A 14,771-nucleotide genomic window follows, 5' to 3' on the forward strand; every position below is an offset into this window, starting at 1 on the left:
GCTCTGTAACACACTCCCAGCTCCCTGTTGCCCTGAAACACACTCCCAGCTCCCTGTTACCCTGTAACACGTTCCCAGCTCCCTGTTACCCTGTAACACACTCCCAGCTCCCTGTTACCCTGTAACATACTCCTAGCTCCCTGTTACCCTGTAACACACACCCAGCTCCCTGTTACCCTGTAACACACTCCCAGCTCCCTGTTACCCTGTAACACACTCCCAGCTCCCTGTTACCCTGTAACACACTCCCAGCTCCCTGTTACCCTGTAACATACTCCCAGCTCCCTGTTACCCTGTAACACACTCCAAGCTCCCTGTTACCCTGCAACACACTTCCAGGTCCCAGTTGCTCTATAACACACTCCCAGCTCCCTGTTAACCTGTAACACACTCCCAGCTCCCTGTTAACCTGTAACACACTGCCAGCTCCCTTTTACCCTGTAACACACTCCCAGCTCCCTGTTGCCCTGTAACACATTCCAAGCTCCCTGTTAGCGTGTAACACACTCCCAGCTCCCTGTTACCCTGTAACATACTCCTAGCTCCCTGTTACCCTGTAACACACTCCCAGCTCCCTGTTACCCTGTAACACACTCCCAGCTCCCTGTTACCCTGTAACATACTCCCAGCTCCCTGTTACCCTGTAACACACTCCCAGCTCCCTGTTACCCTGTAACACACTCCCAGCTCCCTGTTACCCTGTAACATACTCCAAGCTCCCTGTTACCCTGTAACACACTCCCAGCTCCCTGTTACCCTGTAACACACCTCCAGGTCCCAGTTGCCCTGTAACACACTTCCAGGTCCCAGTTGCTCTATAACACACTCCCAGCTCCCTTTTACCCTGTAACACACTCCCAGCTCCCTGTTGCCCTGTAAACATTCCCAGCTCCCTGTTAGCCTGGAAGATACTCCCAGCTACCTATAACACACTCCCAGCTCCCTGTAACACACTCCCAGCTCTCTGTTACCCTGTAACACGTTCCCAGCCTCCTGTTACCCTGTAACACACTCCCAGCTCCCTGTTACCCTGTAACACACTCCCAGCTCCCTGTTACCCTGCAACACGTTCCCAGCTCCCTGTTACCCTGTAACAAACTCCCAGCTCCCTCACCCTGTAACACATTCCCAGCTCTCTGTTACCCTGTAACACACTTCCAGGTCCCTGTTGCCCTGTAACAAACTCCCAGCTCCCTCACCCTGTAACACATTCCCAGCTCCCTTTTACCCTGTAACACACTCCCAGCTCCCTGTTGCCCTGTAACACACTCCCAGCTCCCTGTTGCCATGTAACACACTCCCAGCTCCCTGTAACACACTCCCAGCTCCCTGTTGCTCTGTAACACACTCCCAGCTCCCTGTTGCCCTGTAACACACTCCCAGCTCCCTGTTACGCTGTAACATGTTCCCAGCTCCCTGTTACCCTGTAACATACTCCCAGCTCCCTGTTACCCTGTAATACATTCCCAGCTCCCTGTTATCCTGTAACACACTCCCAGCTCCCTGTTACCCTGTAACACACTCCCAGCTCCCTTTTACCCTGTAACACACTCCCAGCTCCCTGTTGCCCTGTAACACACTCCCAGCTCCCTGTTGCCATGTAACACACTCCCAGCTCCCTGTTACCCTGTAAAACGTTCCCAGATCCCTGTTGCCCTGTAACATACTCCCAGCTCCCTGTTACCCTGTAACACATTCCCAGCTCCGTGTTATCCTGTAACACACTCCCAGCTCCCTGTTACCCTGTAACATACTCCCAGCTCCCTGTTACCCTGTAACACACTCCAAGCTCCCTGTTACCCTGTAACACACTCCCAGCTCCCTGTTACCCTGTAACACACTTCCAGGTCCCAGTTGCCCTGTAACACACTTCCAGGTCCCAGTTTCTCTATAACACACTCCCAGCTCCCTTTTACCCTGTAACACACTCCCAGCTCCCTGTTGCCCTGTAAATATTCCCAGCTCCCTGTTAGCCTGTAAGATACTCCCAGCTCCCGATAACACACTCCCAGCTCCCTGTAACACACTCCCAGCTCCCTGTTACCCTGTAACACGTTCCCAGCCTCCTGTTACCCTGTAACACACTCCCAGCTCCCTGTTACCCTGTAACACACTCCCAGCTCCCTGTTACCCTGTAACACACTCCCAGCTCCCTGTTACCCTGTAACACACTCCCAGCTCCCTGTTACCCTGTAACACGTTCCCAGCTCTCTGTTACCCTGTAACACATTCCCAGCTGCCTGTTACCCTGTAACACACTCCCAGCTCCCTCACCCTGTAACACATTCCCAGCTCCCTGTTACCCTGTAACACACTTCCAGGTCCCTGTTGCCCTGTAACAAACTCCCAGCTCCCTCACCCTGTAACACATTCCCAGCTCCCTTTTACCCTGCAACACACTCCCAGCTCCCTGTTGCCCTGTAACACACTCCCAGCTCCCTGTTGCCATGTAACACACTCCCAGCTCCCTGTGACACACTCCCAGCTCCCTGTTGCTCTGTAACACACTCCCAGCTCCCTGTTGCCCTGTAACACACTCCCAGCTCCCTGTTACCCTGTAACACGTTCCCAGCTCCCTGTTACCCTGTAACACACTCCCAGCTCCCTGTTACCCTGTAACATACTCCTAGCTCCCTGTTACCCTGTGACACACACCCAGCTCCCTGTTACCCTGTAACACACTCCCAGCTCCCTGTTACCCTGTAACATACTCCCAGCTCCCTGTTAACCTGCAACACATTCCCAGCTCCCTGTTACCCTGTAACGAACTCCCAGCTCCCTGTTACCCTTTAACACATTCCTAGCTCCCTGTTACCCTGCAACACACTTCCAGGTCCCAGTTGCTCTATAACACACTCCCAGCTCCCTGTTAACCTGTAACACACTCCCAGCTCCCTGTTAACCTGTCACACACTGCCAGCTCCCTTTTACCCTGTAACACACTCCCAGCTCCCTGTTACCCTGTAACACACTTCCAGGTCCCTGTTGCCCTGTAACAAACTCCCAGCTCCCTCACCCTGTAACACACTCCCAGCTCCCTGTTACCCTGTAACATACTCCTAGCTCCCTGTTACCCTGTGACACACACCCAGCTCCCTGTTACCCTGTAACACACTCCCAGCTCCCTGTTACCCTGTAACATACTCCCAGCTCCCTGTTAACCTGCAACACATTCCCAGCTCCCTGTTACCCTGTAACGAACTCCCAGCTCCCTGTTACCCTGTAACACATTCCCAGCTCCCTGTTACCCTGCAACACACTTCCAGGTCCCAGTTGCTCTATAACACACTCCCAGCTCCCTGTTAACCTGTAACACACTCCCAGCTCCCTGTTAACCTGTAACACACTGCCAGCTCCCTTTTACCCTGTAACACACTCCCAGCTCCCTGTTGCCCTGCAACACATTCCAAGCTCCCTGTTAGCCTGTAACACACTCCCAGCTCCCTGTAACACACTCCAAGCTCCCTGTTGCCCTGTAACACACTCCCAGCTCCCTGTTACCCTGTAACATACTCCTAGCTTCCTGTTACCCTGTAACACACTCCCAGCTCCCTGTTACCCTGTAACACACTCCCAGCTCCCTGTTACCCTGTAACATACTCCCAGCTCCCTGTTACCCTGTAACACACTCCAAGCTCCCTGTTACCCTGCAACACACTTCCAGGTCCCAGTTGCTCTATAACACACTCCCAGCTCCCTTTTACCCTGTAACACACTCCCAGCTCCCTGTTGCCCTGCAACACATTCCAAGCTCCCTGTTAGCCTGTAACACACTCCCAGCTCCCTGTAACACACTCCCAGCTCCCTGTTACCCTGTAACACGTTCCCAGCTCCCTGTTACCCTGTAACACACTCCCAGCTCCCTGTTACCCTGTAACATACTCCTAGCTCCCTGTTACCCTGTGACACACACCCAGCTCCCTGTTACCCTGTAACACACTCCCAGCTCCCTGTTACCCTGTAACATACTCCCAGCTCCCTGTTAACCTGCAACACATTCCCAGCTCCCTGTTACCCTGTAACGAACTCCCAGCTCCCTGTTACCCTGTAACACATTCCCAGCTCCCTGTTACCCTGCAACACACTTCCAGGTCCCAGTTGCTCTATAACACACTCCCAGCTCCCTGTTAACCTGTAACACACTCCCAGCTCCCTGTTAACCTGTAACACACTGCCAGCTCCCTTTTACCCTGTAACACACTCCCAGCTCCCTGTTGCCCTGCAACACATTCCAAGCTCCCTGTTAGCCTGTAACACACTCCCAGCTCCCGGTAACACACTCCAAGCTCCCTGTTGCCCTGTAACACACTCCCAGCTCCCTGTTACCCTGTAACATACTCCTAGCTCCCTGTTACCCTGTAACACACTCCCAGCTCCCTGTTACCCTGTAACACACTCCCAGCTCCCTGTTACCCTGTAACATACTCCCAGCTCCCTGTTACCCTGTAACACACTCCAAGCTCCCTGTTACCCTGCAACACACTTCCAGGTCCCAGTTGCTCTATAACACACTCCCAGCTCCCTTTTACCCTGTAACACACTCCCAGCTCCCTGTTGCCCTGCAACACATTCCAAGCTCCCTGTTAGCCTGTAACACACTCCCAGCTCCGTGTAACACACTCCAAGCTCCCTGTTGCCCTGTAACACACTCCCAGCTCCCTGTTACCCTGTAACATACTCCTAGCTCCCTGTTACCCTGTAACACACTCCCAGCTCCCTGTTACCCTGTAACACACTCCCAGCTCCCTGTTACCCTGTAACATACTCCCAGCTCCCTGTTACCCTGTAACACACTCCAAGCTCCCTGTTACCCTGTAACACACTCCCAGCTCCCTGTTACCCTGTAACACACTTCCAGGTCCCAGTTGCCCTGTAACACACTTCCAGGTCCCAGTTGCTCTATAACACACTCCCAGCTCCCTTTTACCCTGTAACACACTCCCAGCTCCCTGTTGCCCTGTAAACATTCCCAGCTCCCTGTTAGCCTGTAAGATACTCCCAGCTCCCTGTAACACACTCCCAGCTCCCTGTAACACACTCCCAGCTCCATGTTACCCTGTAACATACTCCCAGCTCCCTGTTACCCTGTAACACACTCCAAGCTCCCTGTTACCCTGTAACACACTCCCAGCTCCCTTTTACCCTGTAACACACTCCCAGCTCCCTGTTGCCCTGTAAACATTCCCAGCTCCCTGTTAGCCTGTAAGATACTCCCAGCTCCCTGTAACACACTCACAGCTCCATGTTACCCTGTAACACGTTCCCAGCCTCCTGTTACCCTGCAACACACTCCCAGCTCCCTGTTACCCTGTAACACACTCCCAGCTCCCTGTTACCCTGTAACATACTCCCAGCTCCCTGTTACCCTGTAACACACTCCAAGCTCCCTGTTACCCTGTAACACACTCCCAGCTCCCTGTTACCCTGTAACACACTCCCAGCTCCCTTTTACCCTGTAACACACTCCCAGCTCCCTGTTGCCCTGTAAACATTCCCAGCTCCCTGTTAGCCTGTAAGATACTCCCAGCTCCCTATAACACACTCCCATCTCCCTGTAACACGTTCCCAGCCTCCTGTTACCCTGTAACACAATCCCAGCTCCCTGTTAGCCTGTAACACGTTCCCAGCTCCCTGTTACCTTGGAACACATTCCCAGCTCCCTGTTACCCTGTAACACATTCCCAGCTCCCTGTTAGCCTGTAACAAACTCCCAGCTCCCTCACCCTGTCACACATTCCCAGCTCCCTGTTACCCTGTAACACACTCCCAGCTCCCTGTTGCCCTGTAACACTCTCCCAGCTCCCTGTTGCCATGTAACACACTCCCAGCTCCCTGTAACACACTCCCAGCTCCCTGTTGCTCTGTAACACACTCCCAGCTCCCTGTTGCCCTGTAACACGTTCCCAGCTCCCTGTTACCCTGTAACACGTTCCCAGATCCCTGTTACCCTGTAACATACTACCAGCTCCCTGTTACCCTGTAATACATTCCCAGCTCCCTGTTATCCTGTAACACACTCCGAGCTCCCTGTTACCCTGTAACATACTCCCTGCTCCCTGTTACCCTGTAACATACTCCCAGCTCCCTGTTACCCTGTAACATATTCCCAGCTCCCTGTTATCCTGTAACACACTCCCAGCTCCCTGTTACCCTGTAACACACTCCCAGCTCCCTTTTACCCTGTAACACACTCCCAGCTCCCTGTTGCCCTGTAACACACTCCCAGCTCCCTGTTGCCATGTAACACACTCCCAGCTCCCTGTTACCCTGTAAAACGTTCCCAGATCCCTGTTACCCTGTAACATACTCCCAGCTCCCTGTTACCCTGTAACACATTCCCAGCTCCCTGTTTTCCTGCAACACACTCCCAGCTCCCTGTTACCCTGTAACATACTTCCAGCTCCCTGTTACCCTGTAACACACTCCAAGCTCCCTGTTACCCTGTAACACACTCCCAGCTCCCTGTTACCCTGTAACACACTTCCAGGTCCCAGTTGCCCTGTAACACACTTCCAGGTCCCAGTTGCTCTATAACACACTCCCAGCTCCCTTTTACCCTCTAACACACTCCCAGCTCCCTGTTGCCCTGCAACACATTCCAAGCTCCCTGTTAGCCTGTAACACACTCCCAGCTCCCGGTAACACACTCCAAGCTCCCTGTTGCCCTGTAACACACTCCCAGCTCCCTGTTACCCTGTAACATACTCCTAGCTCCCTGTTACCCTGTAACACACTCCCAGCTCCCTGTTACCCTGTAACACACTCCCAGCTCCCTGTTACCCTGTAACATACTCCCAGCTCCCTGTTACCCTGTAACAAACTCCAAGCTCCCTGTTACCCTGCAACACACTTCCAGGTCCCAGTTGCTCTATAACACACTCCCAGCTCCCTTTTACCCTGTAACACACTCCCAGCTCCCTGTTGCCCTGCAACACATTCCAAGCTCCCTGTTAGCCTGTAACACACTCCAAGCTCCCTGTAACACACTCCAAGCTCCCTGTTGCCCTGTAACACACTCCCAGCTCCCTGTTACCCTGTAACATACTCCTAGCTCCCTGTTACCCTGTAACACACTCCCAGCTCCCTGTTACCCTGTAACATACTCCCAGCTCCCTGTTACCCTGTAACACACTCCAAGCTCCCTGTTACCCTGTAACACACTCCCAGCTCCCTGTTACCCTGTAACACACTTCCAGGTCCCAGTTGCCCTGTAACACACTTCCAGGTCCCAGTTGCTCTATAACACACTCCCAGCTCCCTTTTACCCTGTAACACACTCCCAGCTCCCTGTTGCCCTGTAAACATTCCCAGCTCCCTGTTAGCCTGTAAGATACTCCCAGCTCCCTATAACACACTCCCATCTCCCTGTAACACACTCCCAGCCCCCTGTTTTCCTGTAACACGTTCCCAGCCTCCTGTTACCCTGTAACACAATCCCAGCTCCCTGTTAGCCTGTAACACGTTCCCAGCTCCCTGTTACCTTGGAACACGTTCCCAGCTCCCTGTTACCCTGTAACACATTCCCAGCTCCCTGTTAGCCTGTAACAAACTCCCAGCTCCCTCACCCTGTCACACATTCCCAGCTCCCTGTTACCCTGTAACACACTTCCAGGTCCCTGTTGCCCTGTAACAAACTCCCAGCTCCCTCACCCTGTAACACATTCCCAGCTCCCTTTTACCCTGTAACACACTCCCAGCTCCCTGTTGCCCTGTAACACTCTCCCAGCTCCCTGTTGCCATGTAACACACTCCCAGCTCCCTGTAACACACTCCCAGCTCCCTGTTGCTCTGTAACACACTCCCAGCTCCCTGTTGCCCTGTAACACGTTCCCAGCTCCCTGTTACCCTGTAACACGTTCCCAGATCCCTGTTACCCTGTAACATACTACCAGCTCCCTGTTACCCTGTAATACATTCTCAGCTCCCTGTTATCCTGTAACACACTCCGAGCTCCCTGTTACCCTGTAACATACTCCCAGCTCCCTGTTACCCTGTAACATATTCCCAGCTCCCTGTTATCCTGTAACACACTCCCAGCTCCCTGTTACCCTGTAACACACTCCCAGCTCCCTTTTACCCTGTAACACTCTCCCAGCTCCCTGTTGCCCTGTAACACACTCCCAGCTCCCTGTTGCCATGTAACACACTCCCAGCTCCCTGTTACCCTGTAAAACGTTCCCAGATCCCTGTTACCCTGTAACATACTCCCAGCTCCCTGTTACCCTGTAACACATTCCCAGCTCCCTGTTTTCCTGCAACACACTCCCAGCTCCCTGTTACCCTGTAACATACTTCCAGCTCCCTGTTACCCTGTAACACACTCCCAGCTCCCTGTTACCCTGTAACACACTTCCAGGTCCCAGTTGCCCTGCAACACACTTCCAGGTCCCAGTTGCTCTATAACACACTCCCAGCTCCCTTTTACCCTCTAACACACTCCCAGCTCCCTGTTGCCCTGTAAACATTCCCAGCTCCCTGTTAGCCTGTAAGATACTCCTAGCTCCCTATAACACACTCCCAGCTCCCTGTAACACACTCCCAGCTCCCTGTTACCCTGTAACACGTTCCCAGCCTCCTGTTACCCTGTAACACACTCCCAGCTCCCTGTTACCCTGTAACACACTCCCAGCTCCCTGTTACCCTGTAATATGTTCCCAGCTCCCTGTTACCCTGTAACACATTCCCAGCTCCCTGTTACCCTGTAACAAACTCCCAGCTCCCTCACCCTGTAACACATTCCCAGCTCCCTGTTACCCTGTAACACACTTCCAGGTCCCTGTTGCCCTGTTACAAACTCCCAGCTCCCTCACCCTGTAACACATTCCCAGCTCCCTTTTACCCTGCAACACACTCCCAGCTCCCTGTTGCCCTGTCACACACTCCCAGCTCCCTGTTGCCATGTAACACACTCCCAGCTCCCTGTAACACACTCCCAACTCCCTGTTGCTCTGTCACACACTCCCAGCTCCCTGTTGCCCTGTAACACACTCCCAGCTCCCTGTTACCCTGTAACACGTTCCCAGCTCCCTGTTACCCTGTAACGTACTCCCAGCTCCCTGTTACCCTGTAATACATTCCCAGCTCCCTGTTATCCTGTAACACACTCCGAGCTCCCTGTTACCCTGGAACATACTCCCAGCTCCCTGTTACCCTGTAACATATTCCCAGCTCCCTGTTATCCTGTAACACACTCCCTGCTCCCTGTTACCCTGTAACACACTCCCAGCTCCCTTTTACCCTGTAACACACTCCCAGCTCCCTGTTGCCCTGTAACACACTCCCAGCTCCCTGTTGCCATGTAACACACTCCCAGCTCCCTGTTACCCTGTAAAACGTTCCCAGATCCCTGTTACCCTGTAACACATTCCCAGCTCCCTGTTACCCTGTAACACATTTCCAGCTCCCTGTTATCCTGCAACACACTCCCAGCTCCCTGTTACCCTGTAACACACTCCCAGCTCCCTTTTACCCTGTAACACACTCCCAGCTCCCGGTTGCCCTGTAACACATTCCCAGCTCCCTGTTAGCCTGTGAGACACTCCCAGCTCCCTGTAACACACTCCAAGCTCCCTGTTGCCCTGTAACACACTCCCCGCTCCCTGTTACCCTGTAACACATTCCCAGCTCCCTTTTACCCTGCAACACACTCCCAGCTCCCTGTTGCCCTGTAACAAACTCCCAGCTCCCTCACCCTGTAACACATTCCCAGCTCCCTGTTACCCTGTAACACACTTCCAGGTCCCTGTTGCCCTGTTACAAACTCCCAGCTCCCTCACCCTGTAACACATTCCCAGCTCCCTTTTACCCTGCAACACACTCCCAGCTCCCTGTTGCCCTGTCACACACTCCCAGCTCCCTGTTGCCATGTAACACACTCCCAGCTCCCTGTAACACACTCCCAACTCCCTGTTGCTCTGTCACACACTCCCAGCTCCCTGTTGCCCTGTAACACACTCCCAGCTCCCTGTTACCCTGTAACACGTTCCCAGCTCCCTGTTACCCTGTAACGTACTCCCAGCTCCCTGTTACCCTGTAATACATTCCCAGCTCCCTGTTATCCTGTAACACACTCCGAGCTCCCTGTTACCCTGGAACATACTCCCAGCTCCCTGTTACCCTGTAACATATTCCCAGCTCCCTGTTATCCTGTAACACACTCCCTGCTCCCTGTTACCCTGTAACACACTCCCAGCTCCCTTTTACCCTGTAACACACTCCCAGCTCCCTGTTGCCCTGTAACACACTCCCAGCTCCCTGTTGCCATGTAACACACTCCCAGCTCCCTGTTACCCTGTAAAACGTTCCCAGATCCCTGTTACCCTGTAACACATTCCCAGCTCCCTGTTACCCTGTAACACATTTCCAGCTCCCTGTTATCCTGCAACACACTCCCAGCTCCCTGTTACCCTGTAACACACTCCCAGCTCCCTTTTACCCTGTAACACACTCCCAGCTCCCGGTTGCCCTGTAACACATTCCCAGCTCCCTGTTAGCCTGTGAGACACTCCCAGCTCCCTGTAACACACTCCAAGCTCCCTGTTGCCCTGTAACACACTCCCCGCTCCCTGTTACCCTGTAACACATTCCCAGCTCCCTTTTACCCTGCAACACACTCCCAGCTCCCTGTTGCCCTGTAACACACTCCCAGCTCCCTGTTGCCATGTAACACACTCCCAGCTCCCTGTTACCCTGTAACACACTCCCAGCTCCCTGTTACCCTGTAACACACTCCCAGCTCCCTGTTACCCTGTAACACGTTCCCAGCTCCCTGTTACCCTGTAACACATTCCCAGCTCCCTGTTACCCTGTAACAAACTCCCAGCTCCCTCACCCTGTAACACATTCCCAGCTCCCTGTTACCCTGTAACACACTTCCAGGTCCCTGTTGCCCTGTAACAAACTCCCAGCTCCCTCACCCTGTAGCACATTCCCAGCTCCCTTTTACCCTGCAACACACTCCCAGCTCCCTGTTGCCCTGTAACACACTCCCAGCTCCCTGTTGCCATGTAACACACTCCCAGCTCCCTGTAACACACTCCCAACTCCCTGTTGCTCTGTAACACACTTCCCAGCTCCCTGTTGCCCTGTAACACACTCCCAGCTCCCTGTTACCCTGTAACACGTTCCCAGCTCCCTGTTACCCTGTAACACATTCCCAGCTCCCTGTTATCCTGCAACACACTCCCAGCTCCCTGTTACCCTGTAACACACTCCCAGCTCCCTTTTACCCTGTAACACACTCCCAGCTCCCGGTTGCCCTGTAACACATTCCCAGCTCCCTGTTAGCCTGTGAGACACTCCCAGCTCCCTGTAACACACTCCAAGCTCCCTGTTGCCCTGTAACACACTCCCCGCTCCCTGTTACCCTGTAACACACTCCCAGCTCCCTGTTAACCTCTAACACGTTCCCAGCTCCCTGTTACCCTGTAACACACTCCCAGCTCCCTGTTACCCTGTAACACACTCGTAGCTCCCTGTTACCTTGTAACACACTCCCAGCTCCCTGTTGCCCTGAAACACACTTCCAGGTTCCTGTTGCCCTGTAACACACTCCCAGCTCCCTGTTACCCTGTATCACACTCCCAGCTCCCTTTTACCCTGTAACACACTCCCAGCTCCCTGTTGCCCTGAAACACACTTCCAGGTTCCTGTTGCCCTGTAATACACTCACAGCTCCCTATTACCCTGTATCACACTCCCAGCTCCCTGTTGCCCTGAAACACACTTCCAGGTTCCTGTTGCCCTGTAACACACTCCCAGCTCCCTTTTACCCTGTAACACACTCCCAGCTCCCTGTTACCCTGTAACACGTTCCCAGCTCCCTGTTACCCTGTAAAACGTTCCCAGATTCCTGTTACCCTGTAACATACTCCCAGCTCCCTGTTACCCTGTAACACATTCCCAGCTCCCTGTTGTCCTGTAACACACTCCCAGCTCCCTGTTACCCTGTAACACACTCCCACCTCCCTTTTACCCTGTAAAACATTCCCAGCTCCATGTTGCCATGTAACACACTCCCAGCTCCCTGTTACCCTGTAAAACGTTCCCAGATCCCTGTTACCCTGTAACATACTCCCAGCTCCCTGTTACCCTGTAACACATTCCCAGCTCCCTGTTATCCTGTAACACACTCCGAGCTCCCTGTTACCCTGTAACATACTCCCAGCTCCCTGTTACCCTGTAACACATTCCCAGCTCCCTGTTATCCTGTAACACACTCCCAGCTCCCTGTTACCCTGTTACACACTCCCAGCTCCCTTTTACCCTGTAACACACTCCCAGCTCCCGGTTGCCCTGTAACACATTCCCAGCTCCCTGTTAGCCTGTGAGAAACTCGCAGCTCCCTGTAACACACTCCAAGCTCCCTGTTGCCCTGTAACACATTCCCAGCTCCCTGTTACCCTGTAACACACTCCCAGCTCCCTGTTAACCTCTAACATGTTCCCAGCTCCCTGTTACCCTGTAACATACTCCCGGCTCCCTGTTACCCTGTAACACACTCCCAGCTCCCTGTTACCCTGTAACACACTCCCAGCTCCCTGTTGCCCTGAAACACACTTCCAGGTTCCTGTTGCCCTGTAACACACTCCCAGCTCCCTGTTACCCTGTATCACACTTCCAGCTCCCTGTCACCCTGTAACACACTCCCAGCTCCCTGTTACCCTGTATCACACTCCCAGCTCCCTGTTACCCTGTATCACACTCCCAGCTCCCTGTTACCCTGTATCACACTCCCAGCTCCCTGTTACCCTGTAACACAGTCCCAGCTCCCTGTAACCCTGTAACACAGTCCCAGCTCCCTGTTACCCTGTAACACACTCCCAGCTCCTTGTTACCCGTTAACACAGTCCCAGCTCCCTGTTACCCTGTAACACACTCCCAGCTCCTTGTTACCCGTTAACACATTCCCAGCTCCCTGTAACCCTGTAACACAGTCCCAGCTCCCTGTTACCCTGTAACACACTCCCAGCTCCTTGTTACCCGTTAACACAGTCCCAGCTCCCTGTTACCCTGTAACACAGTCCCATCTCCCTGTTACCCTGTAACACACTCCCAGCTCCCTGTTACCCTGTAACACACTCCCATCTCCCTGTTACCCTGTATCACACTCCCAGCTCCCTGTTACCCTGTATCACACTCCCAGCTCCCTGTTACCCTGTAACACACTCCCATCTCCCTGTTACCCTGTATCACACTCCCAGCTCCCTGTTACCCTGTATCACACTCCCAGCTCCCTGTTACCCTGTATCACACTCCCAGCTCCCTGTTACCCTGTAACACACCCCCAGCTCCCTGTTACCCTGTAACACAGTCCCAGCTCCCTGTTACCCTGTAACACATTCCCATCTCCCTGTTACCCTGTAACACACTCCCATCTCCCTGTTACCCTGTAACACACTCCCATCTCCCTGTTACCCTGTATCACACTCCCAGCTCCCTGTTACCCTGTATCACACTCCCAGCTCCCTGTTACCCTGTAACACATTCCCCGCTCCTTCACATAACCTGACACAGATTGTGGAGTTTTTGGAGTCCACGCTGATTGTTGTTCTCTCTCTGAGTTACTTACTGAGCCGGGGCTGATTGATGTAGTTCCTGCTCACTGCACACACATGCTCCCTGGCTGCAGTCAGCTCTCCTTGCTGTTCATTCACTCTCAGGCGTACCTTAGTTGCCATGATCATGCAGAAGGAGCCTCTGATTCTGGCTGCACTGATACCTGCTTTTAACAGTGGGATTTGTGCTATGTCTGATGCCGCCGGGCTCCTGTAACTTGTAGCTGTGTAGCTGTGTTGCTGGGTTCTGTCACTGAAATGCAGCATCTGTTTACTGTAAGCACTGAGGCAGGGATTCTGCTCTCTACTGTAAACTTTGATCTTTATCTCGGCCGGGTAGGACTGCATTCTCCAGCGTGTCGGTCAGAGAAGGTCAGGGAAAGCTTGGGACAGACTCCTGCTGTCCCTTCCTCTGTCAGACCTCAACCCAGCTCTCCTGAAGGAGACTCCTGTTTCCTGCAAACAGCTCCCCTCCCGCACTGGGATTGGCACCAAGTAATGCATCTGCTGCAGGTTCACGGGCTACACATCTAAAGGAAGGAAAGGGGGAACTGGCAGCTCAGAGGGTGATGCAGAGGGCGGTGAAGATGTGGAATGGACAGCCCAGAGAGGTGCTGCAGAACAAGGGGGTACAATCTTAAAATTAATTCCAGGCTGTTCAGCAGGGAAATTGAGAAATACTTTTTCACACGAAGAGTAGTGGAAATCTGGAACTCTCTCTCTCCCACCAAATTGTAGCGGAATCTGGAAGATGATTGGACCTTTCATACCTGTGAGTGTACCAAGGAATATGGGGCTAAGGTGGGAAAATGACGTTGAGTTACAGATCAGCCGTGATCTAATTGAATGGTGGAACGACCTCCTCCTGTTCCTGGTGTAACAGGATCGAGGGGCTGAATGGCCTCCTCCTGTTCCAGACAGTGCTAGTGGCAAATCTATTATGCAAGGCATTGTAACTGAGTCCAGGTTTCTCCCCCTGTTCTCTGACCACACAAAGTGTTGGGTAAGTTAATGAACAGAAACTTCTTGGTTGATCATCTCTCCTCCCTAATCCAAGCACTCTGAAGCTAGTTTTGAATTGCCCATATCCTGACTTGCTCCAGCTCCTGTTCCCCTATCGATCCTGTGCTTGTTGACCTACACTGGCTCCTGGTTCAGCAACATCTTGATTTTAAAATTTCGATCCTTGTTTTCAAATCCCTCATGGCCTCGCCC

At 53.3% G+C, this 14,771-nt stretch overlaps 1 protein-coding gene across 3 annotated transcripts in view; it reads right to left on the reverse strand.

The window, feature by feature from the left end:
• Positions 1-14,041, reverse strand: part of LOC137367617 (V-type proton ATPase subunit B, brain isoform-like) — a 99,658-nt gene extending 85,617 nt beyond the window's left edge. For 2 of the 3 annotated variants that reach the window (XM_068028662.1, XM_068028660.1), the window contains exon 1: positions 13,571-14,041. In XM_068028662.1, the coding sequence (XP_067884763.1) occupies positions 13,571-13,904 (334 nt within the window). In that variant the 5' untranslated portion in view covers positions 13,905-14,041. The remainder of the gene's footprint in view (positions 1-13,570) is intronic. The other variant, XM_068028661.1, reaches the window with a different exon arrangement.
• Positions 14,042-14,771: the final 730 nt, after the last annotated feature.

The sequence above is a fragment of the Heterodontus francisci genome, chromosome 1, assembly GCF_036365525.1.
Source record: "Heterodontus francisci isolate sHetFra1 chromosome 1, sHetFra1.hap1, whole genome shotgun sequence".
Taxonomy (NCBI): domain Eukaryota; kingdom Metazoa; phylum Chordata; class Chondrichthyes; order Heterodontiformes; family Heterodontidae; genus Heterodontus; species Heterodontus francisci.